Here is a 20,808-nt window from a genome sequence, read left to right on the forward strand (position 1 = left end):
CCGTGAAATGCCAAGCAAGTGTGCCCTTCCACCCAAGAGACCATTCAAACAAAATATGGGAGTGGGGCTACTCCTCGGTTCTGCACCGACATTCAAGACGGCAGCTAAAGAAAACAGCACAGTCTGAAGGTATGCAATCCAGTCTGCTCTGTTTCAGGAAAGCTGATTTCCAAGGACTGTTTCATTGCAATTTTTGTGTTTTAATCCAATATCAGAGCATTGACCGAAGTCCGGCCAAAAAGTGATGTCAACATACTTGTTCATCAGTTCATAGCAGCCTGCTGGACCAGGGTGCTAATCTCGACAGCCAGTCAAGCAGCTTTCCGCCCCCATAATGCGGTCTGTGCCACTTGAAGGCCTCTACCATCTTTTGCATGGCGTACGAATGCATAGTGTATAAAAACCAACTATCCTCCATGCTGCCGAGCAATAAAATGGCAAACGGGCAGAGTAGACGAGAAGAACTGGTCCACGCAGGCTTGGGACTGATCTCTTGCTACATTTAATTAAATGATCAGAAAGTTTAGTTTTCAGGACTGCCATTGAAAAAAGGGAGGGGGGCGCTGACACGAGAGGGAGCGATTATGCAGCATTAAACAGCAGTTAATTTCCCAACCCTATAAGTTTCAAATCAAAATAAATGCTTAATTCAGAATTAAGTACCCCACCTAAGAGAGAGAATAGTTTATTAGTTTAAATCAGGGCACGTGCTGCTCTGCTTTATATGAAGCTTTTGATGACGCCTACAGTTAAAATTAAGAACTATGTTGAATACTGCTGAAAATTTAAGCATCAGTAGAGGCAAGCAAGGAATTAGTACCCTCACATTTAATTATTCAACACAGAACAAAAAAATGAAATGCAACTCATGCACATAATCATTTTGCCAAGTGCCACTGTAATTGCAGCTAAAAATTACACAAACAGAATATTTCATGCAAAATTTGAAAATGGCCTAGGTTTTAGAAATACGTCGAGCTGTGCTTCAGGAAACGACTTGATCAACCAAAAACTAAGGGCAATGATGGCAAAGCCAGTTTGAAACACCTTCCCTTTTCGTGCATACCGCGTGCTTTGCCTCACGGCCCCAAGGTTTTCGGAAAGCCGGTTTCTCACAGCTTTACAGACTGGTGACTAGGCCAACTCACAAAGCGTTGCTTTATTTTTTTGGTACCCATTTGCTTCTGAATGTTGGCCTTGCCATCCTGCACCGTGCACGAGCCATGATGTCATTATTCCGCAGGAAGAATGTCACTGCAGCTGTCTGCCTTTCACTATAACCATTTTTTGTTAAAGATTTTATGACTATAAACAAAACAATTGCAGAGTCACCTATGGAAAGCAAATTGGGACCAGTGTTTCAATTTACTACATCAGAGTTTACTATAGCAGGGCTCTACTACACCACGCACCACATCTAAAGGTGGCACAGGGCAGGTAAATTCATCCGAAAACTTTTTGTAAACCCCTGATGCCTTCAGTGAAACAAATACGCCATGGTCGCGAATAGCTTACATAATAGCACTAAGGGTCTCCTGCTTTCATACGAAAGCTTAATCTCAGAGACATCCCAGAGACATCCCAAAGGTCCCAAATGCAAATTTGTACTTAACCATTGAGCAGCAGCCTTTCAGAGCCACCATAAAATGAAGACTTACCGTTCAGGATGTTCTGGCTTGCCAACAGCATGATGGCCGAGAGCGATGCACTGAAAATGGCGTTCTGCCCAAAGTTGAGCACCGCCAAGCTGGTGGTCGTCTTCAGAGATGCCTCCTGGTACTGGGCAAGCAGCCGGTCGTAGTTTTGCACCTCGTATTTCTCATTGTTGAAGTACTGCACAAAAGCAGAGAGAGACTGAACGGTGTACTGCACACTGCAATGAAACAGTAGACATTAAGACTCATGTGACACTCTTTAGAGTTTGCATACTTCTGCATTGCCAAACTGATGGCACTTTGATGCAGGGAAACTGAATGAATGCCACAGGAACACTAGCAGGATGGCAGGCATTTTAACGAGGCCATTAAATTCAAGCTGTTGCAATTTACACTCAGTTACGACGGCTGGAAGCTGCACACAGTAATCTTTTAAACCCGACAAGAATACAAATGCCTGGAAACACAGCTCTAATATCAAATGAACTGAAACAATAAAAAACAGTGAACTTTAAGAACACAGGAAAAGAGCGGAAGAAAGTCAGAGACCATGCCTGTTTCAATACTGTCAAAATGGGTGGTGCTGTGACAATATTCAACCGGAAACTGTGAGCAGCATTTACTAGCGACCAATCCCTGGGCTAGGGACTGATGTGACATTTGGAAAACAGTGAGGATGAGATTATTTTGTTTCCAGGATGAAAGCTTTATCAGCCCTTTTTTCTCTCTTGCATTGATGCTATATTGCGTATATAGTATTGACACAAGTGCTGAGAAAGAGGACAGGCACTGAGAGGTCGACAAAGAAGAGGAGCTCCAGCCCACAGTCCAAAAGCACTAAACGTGCGAGTTCTGCTCCATCATCAATGGGATTCACCACAATTGCACATGGCCTGTGTCATGAGGATGCAGAGAATTGGCTACAGAAGTTTGACCAAATGGCAGTCTTCAATGCTTGAAACATTGACTCTAGGCTGCACCATGTTTACTTCGCACTACGAGATTCTTCACGGACATGGTTTCAGAACCGCAAATCCGGCCTCTGAACGTGAGGCACATTAAAGGCACAGTGCTTGCGTACTTTCACCAGTACATTTCGCAAAGAAGAAGCAGAACTTCTACGAAACTGAATGCAGCATTCCAATGAAAGTGCAACTGTGTATGTCAAAGAGATGAAGTGGCTCCTTCGTCGAGCAAACAAACTAAGTCGAAAAACGAGAAGGTAGACCTTGTCATGAACGGTTTAAGGAGGCTGTTACTTGCCGGTGTGGTTTGAAGTACACCAATAAAGGTAGCTGCTTTCATCATTAAAGAGGCCTCTGATATGCAAGTACGAGCACATAAATGCGTCTAAAATTGCCACCAATGAGATTGAAAACACAGCAACTTCTGCAGAATCACAGTGCAAGATGATCCAGGCCCTAAGAGGGAAGAGAAAGCTAAAATACATGCCGATACAAAACAGCCACCACCCACTACAGTTTCTCACTTTATACGCCAGGTGTAAGAAGCACCGAAAACGTTGGCACCCATCCCGGCCATTCCACTACCCCACTACGAGTTGCGTTGTTGCAACTCATAAGTTGAATGCAAAGAAAGATTACTATTGGTTTACGGCGTTTAATGTCCCAAAGCGACTCAGGCTATGAGAGGCACCATAGTGAAGGGCTCCAGAAATTTCAACCACCTGCAGTCTTCAACGTGCACCGACCCCGCACAGCACACTGGCGCCTTGCTTTTCACCTCCTTTGATCCCGCATCCTTGGGGGCACAGAAGTCAAGTGTCTTAACCACTGCATCACTGCGGCGGTGGTGCAAAGCTGCTGATGCAAGCGGATGGAAAGTACATAATGTACAATCGAAGTCCTACCTTATGTGACAATGGAGTACAATACAGCGAATCAAGAAACAATCAACATAACTCCATTCAGCCCATTTCACAGATGGGAGCCAACAACAATGCTTGACGCAATATAATTCCGTGTCAATATCAGCCCAAATGACGATGCTGCCTTTTTTATACGATGTGCCGCAGACCGCCAAACTGCAAGTGTGAGACTAACGCCAGCAAGGCTGAACTGCACAACAGTAAAACCTGCAGCGACAGAATGCAGAATATGTTCCAGTCAACTTTGTCTAGATTCGGTAGCCAATTCAATGACCAAGGCTCAGCAAGAAAACTCACTCTCTTTTCTTCCCTGCCCAGTTCTTGAACACTGATTGGATGGCTTACTGTGTGCAGAGAATACCACAGTCATATATGCCATGCTGCTGGGCCATATACTTTAGATTACGTAAAATGCCGTGCAAACAGGGCACTACACTTGAAGGTCTTTTTTTGCCTGGAATTGCATCCTGGACATACCAGCCCATGTAGAAACAATAATATCTCCAATGAGGACTTTGCTATAACCTATGCTAACCTCCACTAGTTGGTATTTCAGCCCCGCTGCGGCTTAGAAGCGCAGAAACAACTCGAAAACGGGAACCCTAACTGGCAGTGAGAATCAGCACTCCTATTTTCTTTTTTCCTCCACCATGCAGTTGAGGTGTCCGCCGACAAATCGAGCTAGTAATACAGCTTTCACTTCTTCAAATCAAAGAGAAGGTTTGAATTGCGAACGAGGTAAGTGGAAACAAGGTGAATCACATTTTGTAACTCTGACAAGAAAATCACGGACCCTTCAATAGTTGGGCATTACTTTGGTTTGGCTTTCGCGGCTTAATGCCCCAAAGTGAGTAAGGCTATGAAAGATACCATAGTGGGGACTCGATAATTTTGAACAAGCGACGTTCTTGACTGTGCACTGATAATAACATTGCACAGTAAACGGGTGCCTAGTGTTTCGCTGCAGTCAGGACCCATTCCACGTCTCTCTCGCATTGTTTTAACTAGCTTACCGACCAATAAAATAAATGGGCACATAAAGAAAATCCATGCCGTCCAGTACCTGAACTCACCTTCACTGTCTCGTAATTTATAAGAGAGTCAATCGATTGTGCTCCTGCTTCATTTTCTGCTTTGTTCATTTGTATGCGGAACTTTGTCCTGTTGGAAGAAATTGTGAAAAAAAGACACTTTCATAAATGACCTGCTCATACACGAGAAATTGCAAAGTAGGCTGACAAAAGTGAGTTTCAAACTCCTTTAATGCACACTATTTTGCTGAGAAACTAAAACTACTGCTATGCATTTAGGAAGCATTTGTTGTCTAGCAACTCATGCTTATATCTGAAAATAATGGGGCTACAGCGGGTGAATAGAAAGGAGACCCCATTCATTCTCCACACATCATATACAGCAATGAAAACTGTAGTATCAATTCATACTCATTGATACAAGTTTCAATCAAGTGCGGCTATAAATCATGCAACATCGCTTATCGAAATACGGCCCCAGTATGTAACCTTCACTTCAGCTTGGCTAAAGGGCAAATTGAAAGCACAAAAGAGGAAACGAGTGATCTCTACAGTGAATGCAACCAAAATGAAATAATTTAATAATTATTTAACCAAAATAAACAATAAGCATGCACGCACACACACACACACACACACACACACACACACACACACACACACACACACACACACACACACACACACACACACACACACACACACACACACACACACACACAAAAGCGAGCAGCAAATAAGTGAAGATACCACACAAAGAGAAGTGCATGCCAAGATATGCATGGGAATGCATTTCCCGAAGTGCTCGCGGACACGGTTTTTTCCAAATAAAAAAAACTGCAATTGCTGCCCTTTTGCACATGACAGTATGGTTAGTGGAGACATTTTATACAGACATATTGCAACAATGAATAAATATTTACTATTTTAGTCTGCCATATGCAATGTAGAGAATGCAAATATCCCCCAATATTGTGTAAAATATTCAGCATTTTTTTTTTATTTTTGTGCCCATAAAGCAACATTGCATTTTGCCACACTGAGTACTCTAAAGTGCTAGCGACTTTGGTTGCATATGCGAGCTTCAATTTATTTTTGCACTAAACATCTACGTATGCAGTAAAAACTACTGATCTATATAATGAGACCACACCTGTTACTTGCAAAGTAATTTTATATGATATATTATTTTGCTGTGAATATGTTTGCCTTTTCGAATTGAACCTACTCGTCTATTCACTGTTCTATCTTTGAGAGTAACAAAAAACTAATAAAATATAAAAAAAACTTGTAAGTAGCTGCACCGCTGTTTTCGCATCCTCTTATTGCACACGCAAGATCAAGTAACACTGATAGAATTTTCTTCGTAAATGAGTAAAAGCAGTAGTAACCACCAGGAAGTTATGTGAGGCACCGGGATTAACATTATTTGCAAGACCCTGTTTCATTCTAGGGAACCGGCAGAGTGAATGTCAACAAGGAGATGTGATAGCTTAATCAGGCGTGAAAGGTCTATCTAAACTAGAATAAAGCAGCAAGGAAATATTTTGCTGGCACAAAGAGTAGAAGAGTAGAGACACAAAGAACCTGGCTGAAATGAACACATCCCATAATAAGCTGCGCTCAGTATGATGCAAGGGGGCACGCCTGCTTACCTCCAGTGAGTGATGGCAAATGTGAAGACACTGTACGTCCCAATGCATCCTAACGTCACAGCAGCAAACTTCCCTCCGCATTTGTAATACTGAAAAGCAAAAACAAACATGATAAACGCACACCAAAGCTACACACACGCTGCATATCTACTATGTACCTAACAAACAGCAGAGTAGAAAACAGAAAACTATGAAATAGAAAAAAAAAACATGTGACACATTTTTCCTATATTCAAGTTCCTGGTTCATGCAGACTATACTCGAGGTCAACACAGAAGTTTCTGGTTGTGACACAATGACAGAAGCTCTTACTGGAACGCTCTGCGCTCTCTCTGCGCAAATGTGCCAGTGTTTAAAGAAATTGAAAAAAAAAAAAATTTACAACATACACACACATATACAGTAGAACATCGTTGATGTGTTCTTGGATAAAACGATTACCCAGTTCATACACTCAAAATCAGGAGCAGCAAATATCTTCCATACAGTTAAACAGTTTTTCTCACCGTTAATAAGCTCCTGGATAACATGCTTTCCAGGCTGTTATGTTACAAATTCCTACAAATTGTGGTCATTTAGCGACCAACCACATGTTCCAACCTATGAGTGAGTGGCAGCGCATGGCAGGAGATAGAGAGCAGCGGTGCTCTCAGACTATGACGACTTCTCCACATCGCAATGGTGCAAGGGGGCAAAGCTATCGTCTAAAGGCTGTTCCCACGGAGACAATGTGGAGAGATGCAGTGACTTGCTGCTAATGCTTTAGGGGAAAGGGGCCAAAGCACTCAAAGAAGCTTGCATACACGCGGGCCAAATCTGGGGAAGGTATCATATAAACTAGTACATAGGTCGAGATTTCTTCTTGAAGAAGCAAGCAAGCTAAAGTTGCCCCTCATCCTATATAGCGATCTTTAGCAGAATGTGAGGCGCAGTCTGGCAACATATGATGTGCCTGCTCGTGAACAAATAGCCAAAGCCATATCAACAGCCTGCAGTTGCTTGCATTTTTTTTTTTCAGTTTTTGGTGTATTTGTCTTTGAGTGTTCTCTTTCTTTCGACCTATATTAGTATATTGTACATATATATGCGCTTCGGAAATTTCTTTCTTGTTTTATTTCTCTTTTTTCACTTACAGGTAAGGGGGTTGAACTATATTCCCGCTCGACCTATACACAGTTTATACGGTAGCGTGAAGAGCAACAATGCGACAATAGTCAGCCATGGAGACATTTCCTTCCCAGTGTACTGGCATAAGACCGCATAGCATCAGAAAACACCGAAGATGTGATGTCAGCTTGCCATTGCCACCAAAGTACCACATGTGTTGCTGAATGTCTTCCATACTAGGGGCTAGGCAAATGTGAACTAAATAGATTTTTATGAAGTAAAGTGCCAATAGATGCCTTTGTACCTAATTAAAAGGTAGTATTCTCAAAATCTTCGCTACTTTCCATCACCCCTGTTGTTGAAGAACTGTGAGCTGAGCTAGTTGGTGCATCATTTTTTAAAAATACACAGCGCAACAAACATAGGACAAGCGAGTAGACGGGAACAGCGCTGTTCCTGTCTACTCGCTTGTCCTATGTTTGTTGCGCTGTGTATATTTAAAAAACCTCTGTTGTTGTTTTGCATGCTGCACTCGTTTACAATATATAGGTAAAAGTGTAAACCTCACTCAAACTGTTTAGGGCAACCATAACTGCAGGCTAAAAAGAATACTCACTTCAGAAAATAAAGATGTTCAGGCTATATTTATACTCTGCTTCTGGACCTAATGTAAGCCACATTCAGAACAAGGAGACTTGAGGAAAAAAGTTCCCATTACACATTATGTGGCAAGCCTAATTTTTGTAATGCTGCTTTCATATCTGTAAAATATTCACATTTTAGCTGTTCATTTGAGCATTTGAGAAAATTATATAAGAAAAATAAGCATAAAGAAAGGGGATTCTCAAAGTAGCTAAATTTGTTGTTTTTTTTATATGCAATGTCAAGCAAAATCAAATCAATTTAACTTCTGTATATGTATATAACGTTTCATGAACTGCACTGAAATAAGCCATTAGGTGACAGTTTCATACTAAGCAAGAAAATTCAACAGTACATGTACGGGAGGCAAAGAATAAGCAGCACAGTTTCATTTTAAAAACAAAACATCCTTATTACACTGTGCAACAGGAACAGCGATACAACAGTTTTGCCGCTTTCATTTAATCTATGAAAGTGGCATCACCTACTACAAAGTCTTAACAGGGGCTGCCGTCATCACTTACGGGCAAAAACTGCACAGTAACCTCGGAGCAGAGTAAATACTATTACTTTACCACGAGGTATGCAGAGCTCTTATTTTATATGGCATAAGAGGGTAGCACGGAAAATGCAACAGATGGAAGCCATTTCATGGGCTACCAACATGCCCAAGCATTCACTCTTACATAAGAAAGCTCTCATAAAATAAACCTAGCTGTAAACCATCATTCTTTCTTAAAATAGGGTTGATGAAAGTCAGAAAAGGAAAAAATGGTTATGATGATGACCAGTAAAAAAATACCAAAATGGCTTACTAATACAGAGCTGACGAGCGCCACTTCAAAGATGGTTGGCACAATGTTGAAAACCAATGCGCTAAGGACAAAATTGATGCCCCTGGAAGGAGGAGAAAGAGAAAAAGAAACTAGCATGAAAGATGCAATTTTTATCGCAGACAAGAGCAAGTTCAACTTATCCAGCACAGTGCTAGTTTGATACAGCCATACAAGAGCCATGTGTTTCTTGTGTGGCAGAAAGTGGGTTTGTATTGTTGTGGCTTTGTATTGTGGGCTTGTTAGCTTTGGTATCTTCTCTCCACAATACCTTGTTCCACGGTCAATAGCCTTGGACAGGGCACCGGTCTGCCGTGACAGGTGGAAGTTGAGGTCCAACTGATGGAGATGCAGGAAGAGTCGTCGCGCCACCTCCCGTATGGAGTGGTGGGCCACCTTGGCGAACACTGCATTCCTGAGCTCATTGAAGCCCGATGCACCAGCCCTGGCAAGACCATCTGAAAGAGGTGGCGTATACGTACAGAGATGAAAATAAGTGCAAGGAAATACCAAATGTTTTAGAAGTAATTTAATTAAATGTGCTTCACAGGGCATTAAACATTCTCAGCTGTGCCACATATCCAGGACTGCAGTGATGTTCACGTGACGCACCAAGTGAAACAACTATATTCTACAACCGTAGAAAACATCACCCAATTTTTTCTTTTTTTTTTAATTTACAATTGTGTAAGTTCTTTCGGGCTGTTACAGGGTGGGAATGAACAAAACAAGAAGTATAGAGGGACAGTCTCAAAAAAATATGAGTCTCAAGCAGACATGCATTAAAGAAAAAAATAAAACTCGAAACACAATTAATTACGAGGGTTTAAACTGATGAATTACCTTTTAAGAAATTCAACTATGCCATTTCAATAAAAAAACAAAGAATTTCTGCATATAAAACTGTACAAGCATCAAATGACCTGCACAGACTTGCTATACATCAACCCTGGCCACAAGTGATGACAATTTTGCAATAAGTAGAAAGATTGGTACCACCCTGTAACTACTTATACAAAATCAAATGATTCGGGGCATAATAAAACAAGACATATATTTTATGAGTTAGAGTGTTCGTTTCTTTACGGCAATGCAAGAATAACAGTGCAAAGCACAGAGTGCATTAAGATTGGGAAAAACAATTCTTGCCATCTTTCTCTCAGAACTGACAAGGATACAAAATATGAATGTAGAAAGAAGTAAAATGTGCATGTGCATATTTCTATGCAAATTTGCACATAAGTTTGTGCATGTGCATAAGTTTGTATATGCATACAGGCATGCATTGTTGCACACATTAAAATTTAGGCACATCCTTTTTCTCGCATATCTTGCACATACCCTCACACATTTCTCCACGGCTTTCACCTTCGAAATCAGCAGCTTGAACGTGTGACTGGTTTCATAATGCCTTGACCTCTTCCAAGACAATAAAAAATTCGTTTTTCATGAACGCACCTTCATAGGCACAAGGGCTCAATTCTGCTGGCCCTGTGTGTCATTTTAAGAAAACACACTCCCGAAAAACTGCTTTTTTGTTTAATTATAGCTAGGTGAATGAAGATGGAGTCACTAGCGGAACGTGATTTTCTTGTTCCGAGTGTATTTTCCATTCTAAGAAAAGCTTATTGCTTTCATATTCTAAACGCCATGCATAAATGAAAAACTGTCCATGCTTAAGCAGCTATTAGAAGTGGCACACCCCGAGCTGCCATGCAGATGAAGTCCGTCCAACGCCACTGATCATTGGCTACCAAAGAATGATAATTTATAACGAAGATGGGTGGCAATAAGAGAAGAAAGGAATTATGCAGGAGAAGAAACTAGAAGCATGCTGTCAAGGACAGAATAATAGAAGAAAAAATAAACAGGTGCAGGAGAGGCTTTCTCACAATTGCCCTAGCCCTTCACAAATGCCACTGTGGGATTCTCAGGTGTCACTGCTGCATATTCGACCAGGTGTCTACTGAGCTTGTTCCTCACTCCTAGCTTTATGTCCCTTCATATCATAGGTGAAAGGCTTCAGCTCGGGAGCGATAGTGCTCACCAAGAGGGAGCTCAGTCAGAGTTTCCTTGCGAGCTGAACTTCAATTTTCAGAGCTACCAACGTAAATGAAGTTTGTGCAAGAGTGTCTAGAGTGCCAGCGCAAATGCGGCTGTCACCTCCAGTCACAGATTGTTTCCCTAGGTTGTTGCCTAGTTTAGCTGTACTTTTTAGCATCTAACATTACGCTATGCATAACTGAGCAAATTAATGTAATTCCTTTAGCATGCACCATCATGAGAAGCTTTATATCTGGTGTAGCGTGTTTAATGACTGATGCCTAAACATGGCAATAATTTTGACTCTAAAAACTATCCTAACAGCATCAAAACCGGAATACTCGCATTCTATGTACTTTAAGAATTACGCATGCCACATTTGGTCTTATGTGATTATATAATGCGCTTGGAAATGGGTTAGATCTGCATCTCTTGTAGCCAATGTGAGTGCTTTGAGTTTTTTTAAATTTTTTTTCATAGTTACAGGACCAGATTTATTTTTTACGTATGAAGCAGGAAACGATCATGGTTGCTCAAATAGTAGCGGTAGTAAAGACTATTGATAAACTTTATATCATTTTGTCAATATTACTAGAATAGTGAATTATAATGACAAAGAGACCACTCTCACCAAAAACGAAGCATTTATAAATTTGAAAAAATTACAACAAATTGGAAAGAAATGAAATGAAAAGAAAAGAAAAGAAATGGGCACGGTGGCGCGACCAGAATGCGGATCGCTAACCCCCTCGTCTTTTTCACGCAGTTCTTTGCAATCTTGCTGCCGACAACAGCGGGAGATGACCGTCCACAGCCATCTACAGAGGCCTGGGCGGGGCGACTGATCTGCAATCAAAGTTTCCACGTGCGGAATACGCCCCCGATTCCGGACTGTTGGAACTGCAGACAAGGCCGCTCCGTCTCTGCTTCACTCGGCGTCAACGGTGCTACCCTGGTGGAGGAACTGCCAACTCGGAGGATAAAACCGGAGATGAATCTTCCATGGGCCAATGGGCACGGTGGCGCGACCAGAATGCGGATCGCTAACCCCCTCGTCTTTTTCACGCAGTTCTTTGCAATCTTGCTGCCGACAACAGCGGGAGATGACCGTCCACAGCCATCTACAGAGGCCTGGGCGGGGCGGCTGATCTGCAATCAAAGTTTCCACGTGCGGAATACGCCCCCGATTCCGGACTGTTGGAACTGCAGACAAGGCCGCTCCGTCTCTGCTTCACTCGGCGTCAACGGTGCTACCCTGGTGGAGGAACTGCCAACTCGGAGGATAAAACCGGAGATGAATCTTCCATGGGCCAATGGGCACGGTGGCGCGACAAGAATGCGGATCGCTAACCCCCTCGTCTTTTTCACGCAGGTGAGAAAATGTTATGGAAAATGCTATCGTTCGAGCGACCCGTATTTGGTTGTGCTGCCGTGCCCTGGGCTGCTGTGTGTGTTAACTTGCGACTTAGCCAGTACCATTATGAATATATTACTACTGTCCGGTGATGTTGAAACCAACCCGGGACCCGACTTCGCCCAACTCGCGCACCAAATACAAAAGATTGCTGAGGATATTAAAGAAATTAAGGATGGACGCTTAGCATCCATCGATGCGAAGTTGGAAACTCTAGCTATTCTTGACAGCAAAATATCAAACTGTATGGATGAGGTTGCTAACCTACAAAGAGTTGTATCTTCTCTTGAATCTAGAGTGGAGGACTTGGAAAATCGTTCTCGAAGATCAAATCTAATAGTGTACGGTATCCCAGAAGATCCAGAGGAAAATACCGCTTCCCTTGATGAACTAATGAATGAAAAAATTTTGAAGGACATTCTTAAAATCGAACCTGTTAACATAGAAAGAATTCATAGGTTAGGACGGCCAGCGACGGATAAAACTAGGCCCATAATATTTAAACTGCTAGACTACCGAGACAAAGTAAAAGTGTTAAAAAACTGTCACAAATTGAAGGGCTCTAATTACGCAATAGGCGAGGACTTCTCAGCTCGGGTGAGAGAAGTAAGAAAAAAGTTGTGGAAATGGGCAAAATCGATTAAAGAACAAGGAGACAAAATGTCGCTAGTTTATGATAAACTGCGCCTAAATGGCCAGTTATACCGCTGGGATGACACAAATGATTGTGAAATCCTTGTAACTGCTCCTAGCAGTCTAGACAACCAAAAAAGCACGGATGATTTGGAAGGCGAGGTGTCTCATCGTGGCATTTCAGACAGCCAAAAAAACACAGAAAGTCCTCCAGGCGAGGCACTGAAACCACGCCCCAGACGGAAACCACAGCGCCGCATATAACTTTCGCAAATGTTAATGTCCGCAGCATTCTGAACAAAACAGATTGGATCGAATCACTGCTTGTTGGAATTGAGCCAGACTTTATGGCAATAACAGAAACTTGGTTATCAGCCGATATCTTGGATGGCGAGATTACACCTCCAGATTACGTAATCATACGCAAGGATAGGCCTACACGTGGCGGCGGTGTAGCTATTCTAATAAACAAAAAAATACCCTTCTCTGTACTGCCGGATGTTCAGGGTGCTGAGGCAATCTTTTGCAAATTGAAACTAGGCTCTCGCGTTATCATAGTGGGGTGTGTCTATTGTAGTCCCTCATCCGGCCATCTCTCAATGTCATCCTTGTATGATTACATGCAACGCCACGTTCTAGGCTCTAGACTAATCTTATTAGGAGATTTCAATCTGCCAGATATAAACTGGCAATCCTTGCAGTTTCACTCCCCTAGTTCCGAAATAATTCTAGATGCTATGCTTCAATTTAATCTTTGTCAGGTAGTAAATAAGCCTACACGTGTACAAGGAAGAACGTCCAATATTCTTGACCTAATATTTTTCAGTAGCCACTTTTCAGCAGACCAGGCAGAACTAGAATATATTGATGGCATATCTGACCACAAATTAGTCCTATGCACTATTCCTATATATAACACAGAGCCTCCCACTAAGTCTAAAATTATCTATCACGATTACAGTCATGCTAAGGATTCGAATATCCTCGATCACCTTATTTATGAATTCACGGCATTTGAAAAAATGTCCAATCAGCCTTCGGCAAATATTGAATCCCTATGGTGCAGATTCAAACGTACTGTTTTCTTCTGTATTCAGAATTACGTACCGACGAAAACAAAACTAACCAGAAAACACAATCCTTGGATAACACGAGACGTGATTCATGCGTAACGCAAAGTTAAACGACTAAGAAAATCAGCGAAGATGAAACGCACACCTGGACTCGGAAATCGCTGAAGCCATTAGAGACTTGAAATCAAAGATAAACTCAGCTAAAACCAACTATTTCACAAATACTTTACCTAATTTTCTCAAAAGCTCCCCCCAAAAATTTTGGAACTTTCTCAAACCCAAAAAACAAAACAAGAACCAGAACTCCCAAGAACAAGATCTTAACTGTGCTAATAGCATGAATAAGTACTTTAAATCTGTTTTTACAATTGATGATGATGAGCTCGCTCCTATAGCCCCTTTATATAGGTTACCTCTAGCCTCTTTAAATATAAGTGAATCAGGTATACTGAATCTTTTACTTAAACTAGACACAAAAAAAGCTCCTGGCCCGGACAACATACCAAACATATTTCTCAAACGATATGCCGAACGGATCGCCAAATATTTATTCATACTATTTAATAAATCTTTATCAACAAGCGCCTTACCCCAAGAATGGAAAATCTCCAAAATTATTCCTGTACATAAAAGTGGAAGCAAGAGTGAACCCTCTAACTTCAGACCCATCTCCTTAACTTGCACAATATGTAAACTTCTTGAACACATCTTGACCAAGCATATAACCACATTTCTCGAACAACAGCACATCCTGACATCATCTCAGCATGGGTTTCGGAAAGGCCTTTCCACTGTTACTCAGCTCTTGGAACTAATTCATGACCTATCATTGAGCATCGACAATCAGAAACAAGTAGATATGATTTTTTTTGATTTCTCAAAGGCATTTGACCGCGTTTCACACAGAAAACTTATTAATAAATTAGAATGCACACTAGGCAGCAGCCACATTGTTAAATGGATTAAAGACTATTTGACAGATCGGTCACAATATGTTGAGATTAACAATCAGTGCTCTGAAATTGAACGAGTAACATCAGGAGTGCCTCAGGGCAGCGTCCTGGCTCCAATTTTATTTCTAATTTTTATTAATGATCTACCCTCTTATGTCAATGTCAATATTAAACTTTTTGCAGATGATTGTATAATTTACCAGGAAATTAATACTCCCGATGACCATATTGCCCTAAACCGCGCTGCAGAAGCCGTATCCAAGTGGTGTGTTGACTGGAAAATGAACCTTAATATTAGTAAGTCTGTTGTTCTAACAATAACGAGAATAAAAAGTCAGTCTTCATATTCCTATATGGTGAATAATACCCCCCTGACGCGAGTTAACAATTATAAATACCTCGGAGTTATAATATCCCATGATCTCAGATGGGAGTCTCATGTCAACTATGTGACAACAGCCGCATTAAAACGGCTCCTGTTTCTCAGAAGACACCTCCGTCAAGCCCCGCCTTCAACAAAACAACTTGCATATAACGCTTTTGTTCGGTCGGTTCTGGAATATGCGACTGTCGCTTGGTTTCCTCACACGAAATGTCTCATAAGTAAATAAGAATCCATCCAAAGAAAGGCAGTTAGGTTTGTGTTTAACAGGTACACGTATACTGACTCACCGACTCAACTACTAATTGACGCCGGCATTCTCACTCTGGAAAATAGAGCCAAACTTGCACGTCTTAAGCTGCTTTATCAATTGCTACATAACCAACTTAATCTTGATAAAACAAAGTACATCACGACCTCAGAGGCGAGACCAACTAGACATAAACATAGCCAAAATCTAAAAGAATATTCTTTCAGCACCAACTGCCTGAAATATTCCTTTTTTCCCCTTGCAGTAAGAGAGTGGAATAACCATCATCACATCACTAATAGTGCATCACTAGATACTTTTGCAAAACTTGTTGAGAATCACCTCCTGTCATTATCACATATTCCAAATGTCATCCTAAATAGTTGACTTCATGTTTAGTGCAACATTTTCCGTTCATATTGTTTCTGTGTGATGCTATGTGGGCCATGCCTAACCTATTAGTGTGATCATGTTTGTCAGGCGTTAGTGATCTTGTTGTATAACTGATCTTCCCTGTATAACTGTATAATGAAGTGTGACACTGTATTCCCATCGTTTCACCTTTTAAGTTCCTTTTAAGACTACGCACTCTGCATCTGACATTTTTAGCCATGTAGTCCTTTTCACCCTGATATGCTTTGTACTAAATGCCCTTCCTGTTAAAATCCCCAGTGGATTGACAGTATGTCTAAATAAATAAATAAATAAACCATAACCTGCAGATCTCGAAAGTAAATTACTGGTGTTAATACTAATCATTGGCAAGGATACCAGAAGCTAGGCTACACCGACAAGACAAGAAGGTCAGCACATAGGGCTATATGAACATGATATAAAACTTACAGCCAACAAGGATTGCAAATGCAGCCGAAGTAAGTGTGCTCGATGCGTCGGCGAGAGATAGGTGGCTCCCTGTGTGTTCATTCAGGTAATCAACAGCAGCCTTGAAGATGAATGGTACTTCAATATTGATCACCTGAATAGAAAACGATAGAAAGCGCAATAGTGACGCAAAATGAAATCCAACAACATTTGCACTGCTGCCTTTAATCCATTTTTCCATTTATTTTTTCAATGGCAACTGCAATGCACACGCGTAACCTTGCATGTCCCTTTTCGTTTTTTACAAAGTTGGCAGCTCTTAGCTTGTTCCCCAAAAAATTACGGCAAGCGGCAAGCGGCAGGCTGGCACCTACCAGTAAAAATGCCTTTCCTATGTACGAGTCCAGTAGCTTGCGCATACGAGACGGGTGCACAAATCACTAGGCTACTGCTACAAAGGACCAATGATTAGAGCATTCATTTTAATATATCGGGTCTAGTACATCTTCATTTCTTTGGGATCACAAACTAGCTAATGCTGGGCATTTTGTGTTGCAAACTCTTAACCATCCCGTAATTTTTTTCGTGATAACATCCTTGGTGTAACTTGTTCGTGGCTGTAAGATGCATGAAATGACATGCAAAGTGAACATAACAACAAAGAGGTAAGAGACACTGTCACATGTATCTGTTCATTCCCCAGTTTGCACGCCGTTTTATTATGTTTGTAGTACCACCAATAAAATCTACAGATTATACACTAATAATACCAGTTCTTCATAAATGAAACACATTTACAGCCTTTGTCAAAAGTGTAGAGCCCATGGAGTCAGCTTCCGAGCCGTGTTGTGCCACTGATTTAGGGTTAGTAAAGGTCCTTCCCTTTGGAGAGGGTAAAACCAAAGATCTTACAGCCAAGAAATTCGGAACAATGGAAATGCATTACAATCCACACGAAGTGGCTCAGAAGCAGACCCCCTGGGCTCTACACTTTTGACAAAGACTGTACATACAGTGACCTGTGAATTTATTTAGATACCTACTAGAGATTAGCTTATACTAGGGATGGTAGAACACAGAATGAAAACAAAGACGGCAGAAAGGAAGGTAAAACCAAAGACTGATACCTGTTGTGTATTGCCTCTGTGCTGTCTTCATTATTTGCACTAAATTCTAGAAACAATAATTTTCCCAGCCTTCCATTCTACTAATGATTGCTCATGCTTACATTTTGCATGGACTGTTCATCACTGAAAAGTAACACAGCTTGGATATTCATTTGGCAACTTTTATGAGAAACAGAAAATGAATTCAGTCAGCTCGGAAAATTAGTATTGCCATCTGGTTTGGCTTGGTCAATGAGGTTTCATACTCCACAGCAACTCAGGCTATGAGAGACGGCGTAGTGGAGGGCTCCAGAAATTTCGACCTCCTGGTGTTCTCTTTAACATGTACAGACATCGCACAGCACACGGGCGGCTTGCTTTTCGCCTTCATCAAAAAGCAGCTGACGCAGCCAGAATTCGACCCACATCCTTGGGCACAGCAGTTGCGCACCCTAACCACTGCAACACTTTGGCGAGTCAGCATATTGCGATCTAATAATAATAATAACAATACTAATAATGTCTCTTCTGGTTTATGAAATACAAATCACATACAAGCTAAAGGTGTTACAGACACCTGAAAAGGGCACAACGGCATGACAAAGTTGCACAATGGCCAGTGGTTCATTTCTTTGCCTAGAAAATGACAATGTTGTTGACAAGCTGGGGCAAGCTTGCACATGTAGTAGTTTTTTATTTATGCCACACAAACACCGGCAAGTACTGATGACATACATCATCATCATCATCAGCCTGACTATGCCCACTGCAGGACGAAGGCTTCTCCCAAATTTCTCCAATTAATCCGGTCCTGTGCTAGTTGCATCCACTTGACACCCTGAGAACTTCTTAACCTCCTCTGCCCACCTAACTTTCTGCCGCCCCCTGCTACGCTTTCCTTCCCTTGGAATCCAGTTGGTTGCCCTAAGCAACCATCGGTTATCTTTTCTTTGCGTTACATGTCCTGCCCATGCCCATTTCTTCTTCTTGATGTCCACTAGAATGTCAGTAACTTGAGTTATTTTTCTGATCCACTCTGCACGCTTCCTATCTCTTAATGTTACCCCTACCATTTTTCGTTCCATAGTCCTCTGCGTTGTCCTCAACTTAAGTAGAACCCTCTTGGTTAGCCTCCACGTCTCAGCCCCATAGGTGAGTACAGGTAAGATGCAACTGTTGTATACTTTCGTCTTGAGCAAACCGGTAAGCTGCTAGTCATAATTTGCTAGTGCTTGCCAAATGCGCTCCATCCCAATCTTATTCTTCTTGTTATTTCCTTTTCATGGTCCGGATCTGCGGTTACTACCTGTCCTAAGCAGACCATGACATACCATGACATACATGGTATTTCAAAAGGCGGGCCTCAAATTTAAATCAGCACTTGGAACTAAAAAGCAAACTGTGTACAAAGCTACCATCTAATGTGAAAACAACCTTTATGACAATTATATGCAGTCAAAACATTTGTTGGATTAGGCAGTACCGTCGGCATTCAAGTGCTGTCGTGTTAGTGCTTGTCTAGCTTACACAAACGACCTACTCTTTATAAGTGGAAGCACACAGGATACATACCTTAGCCAGGATCAATATTCCCAGAGCTATGACCACTCGTTTTCGGATCTCTGGTTTTTCCTTGGGCCAGAGGTAAACAAACATCTGTCTGATGATGGACCAGCTGCTGACAGATTTTAAAGGGACGCCGACCTGAGCAGGCAATAGCGTTGAGGCTCCAGGGTGGAAGCATTTTCTCGGTTTGCCTAGCTGCACGTTCCTTTGGAGAAGCTGGGTACATGAAAGTAAACGAAACAGCTCAACTCAGCTGCTCAGATGATAACGCCGGTTCAAGTATTATGCTCCGTTCCCATAAGAATTTGTCACAGCTGCCACTAACGCAACGCTACTACGTACTTGATAAAAGAAAGAGCAAACTCAACTACACGTACTTGGATTTTTTACCTTAATGTGCGGCAATTGTTTCAGCAGAGGGTTATCATGATGACCACCTAGAAACTGCCATGACAATTGGTGCACGAAAGAAGGAAAAGAGAAAGAACACACAGAGAGATGGAGTTAGATAAGCAGAAGCGATCAAGCTATCACATTTTTACGATAGATTAGATCAAGAACAAGGACACCGACAAGTCACACGCAATGCGAGAAGCTCGCAGATACATACAACATAGCAAAGGTTATCAACACACATTATGAGACAACAACAACGATAAAAGAACTGCAACATTCAAGCAGCTCTTGGCGACGTTTTGAATGACCTATTTGAGTCATTGAAAAAGACCCGGCTGATACTTACCTGCTTTTTTGGGCAAATTAGCCGAACCGCGGGCGGATACGAAAGTTTTCTCGATGAAGCACTAAAGAACCTACGCCATACGTTAAAGTTACTATTTCCATTATAAGCTACAACCGAATTAATCTTTAAACTGCCAAAAGACCCAAACAACCTACATCGACCAGCAACGACATACGCCGCCATGCTGGCAGCCGCTCGTCGACCGCGCTGCCACCTGCTGAATGAAAAGTCGCCTTTGGGTCTGGTTTCGGTCTTCAGATTTAGCACAGTTGATCGCTTGTCAACGTTACGTTAATATGCGATGTCATGCTTTTTGCCGTTATGATATAACTGTTGTCTTGGTCGTGAGTCATATGAAGCCTGACAGTGCGCATTATATTCAAATGAGGTTACAAGTTACAATGTTAAGATGTGCCTGTGGGAACATTTTTGTTGTTGGCAGTTCTCAGCATAGGCTTGCCCATCAGCATTTTTTTATCTGTTGCTTATCGCATTAAGACACACCAATAACAGTCAGTGTCGCTTTTTTATATTTTGCAGTAGTTTCTTTACTTTGTCTGGAACGCGGTGGCAGCTTCCTTCCGCGCTCATCGGAGGGCGACACCCATGCACTTTCGATTTTCGGATTCGGAAGTGCGCTCGCGCACTTGCGCCTTGCGCTGCTTGCGCTGGCAAAGACCCTCCCCCGTTGCTTGCACTCCTCTCCTGATCCGTAAAGAGCGCAGTTCTCCAGTCGCGAGATGATGTCGCGGTGGTTCGAGACGCAGCTCGGTGGCGGATCGCTCGCCGCGGCACTCCGCACGCTCTGAATGACCACAGCAACGACCACGGGCAGACCGCTGCGTCTCGATCCAGCCCCGCCCTGCGCTCCCCGACAGCATGACGTCCGGCCCGCTCGGCCAAGCTACCGTCGCCGTCCAGCGCCTTCCGACGCAGAGCCTTTCCCCTCGACTGCGCGCGCGCCGTGCTCGTCGCCGTGCCTCTAGGCCAAGTTGACTTCACCGCTGATCGTG

General features: G+C 42.2%; 1 protein-coding gene across 2 annotated transcripts in view; it reads right to left on the minus strand.

The window, feature by feature from the left end:
- LOC146207738 (iron-sulfur clusters transporter ABCB7, mitochondrial-like) overlaps window positions 1-20,021 on the minus strand; it is a 33,907-nt gene extending 13,886 nt beyond the window's left edge. The window contains exons 1-9 of one of the 2 annotated variants that reach the window (XM_084590154.1): window positions 19,796-20,018; window positions 19,444-19,497; window positions 19,060-19,269; window positions 16,403-16,535; window positions 9,083-9,269; window positions 8,794-8,875; window positions 6,230-6,318; window positions 4,617-4,704; window positions 1,659-1,833 (exon numbers count right to left, since the gene is read on the minus strand). In XM_084590154.1, the coding sequence (XP_084446280.1) occupies window positions 1,659-1,833; window positions 4,617-4,704; window positions 6,230-6,318; window positions 8,794-8,875; window positions 9,083-9,269; window positions 16,403-16,535; window positions 19,060-19,269; window positions 19,444-19,497; window positions 19,796-19,978 (1,201 nt within the window). In that variant the 5' untranslated portion in view covers window positions 19,979-20,018. Of the gene's footprint in view, window positions 1-1,658; window positions 1,834-4,616; window positions 4,705-6,229; window positions 6,319-8,793; window positions 8,876-9,082; window positions 9,270-16,402; window positions 16,536-19,059; window positions 19,270-19,443; window positions 19,498-19,795 lie in introns of both variants that reach the window. The other variant, XM_084590145.1, reaches the window with a different exon arrangement.
- Between the last annotated feature and the right edge of the window lie 787 nt (window positions 20,022-20,808).

The sequence above is a fragment of the Amblyomma maculatum genome, chromosome 1 (assembly GCF_055883805.1).
Source record: "Amblyomma maculatum isolate TAMU_Amacu chromosome 1, ASM5588380v1, whole genome shotgun sequence".
Taxonomy (NCBI): domain Eukaryota; kingdom Metazoa; phylum Arthropoda; class Arachnida; order Ixodida; family Ixodidae; genus Amblyomma; species Amblyomma maculatum.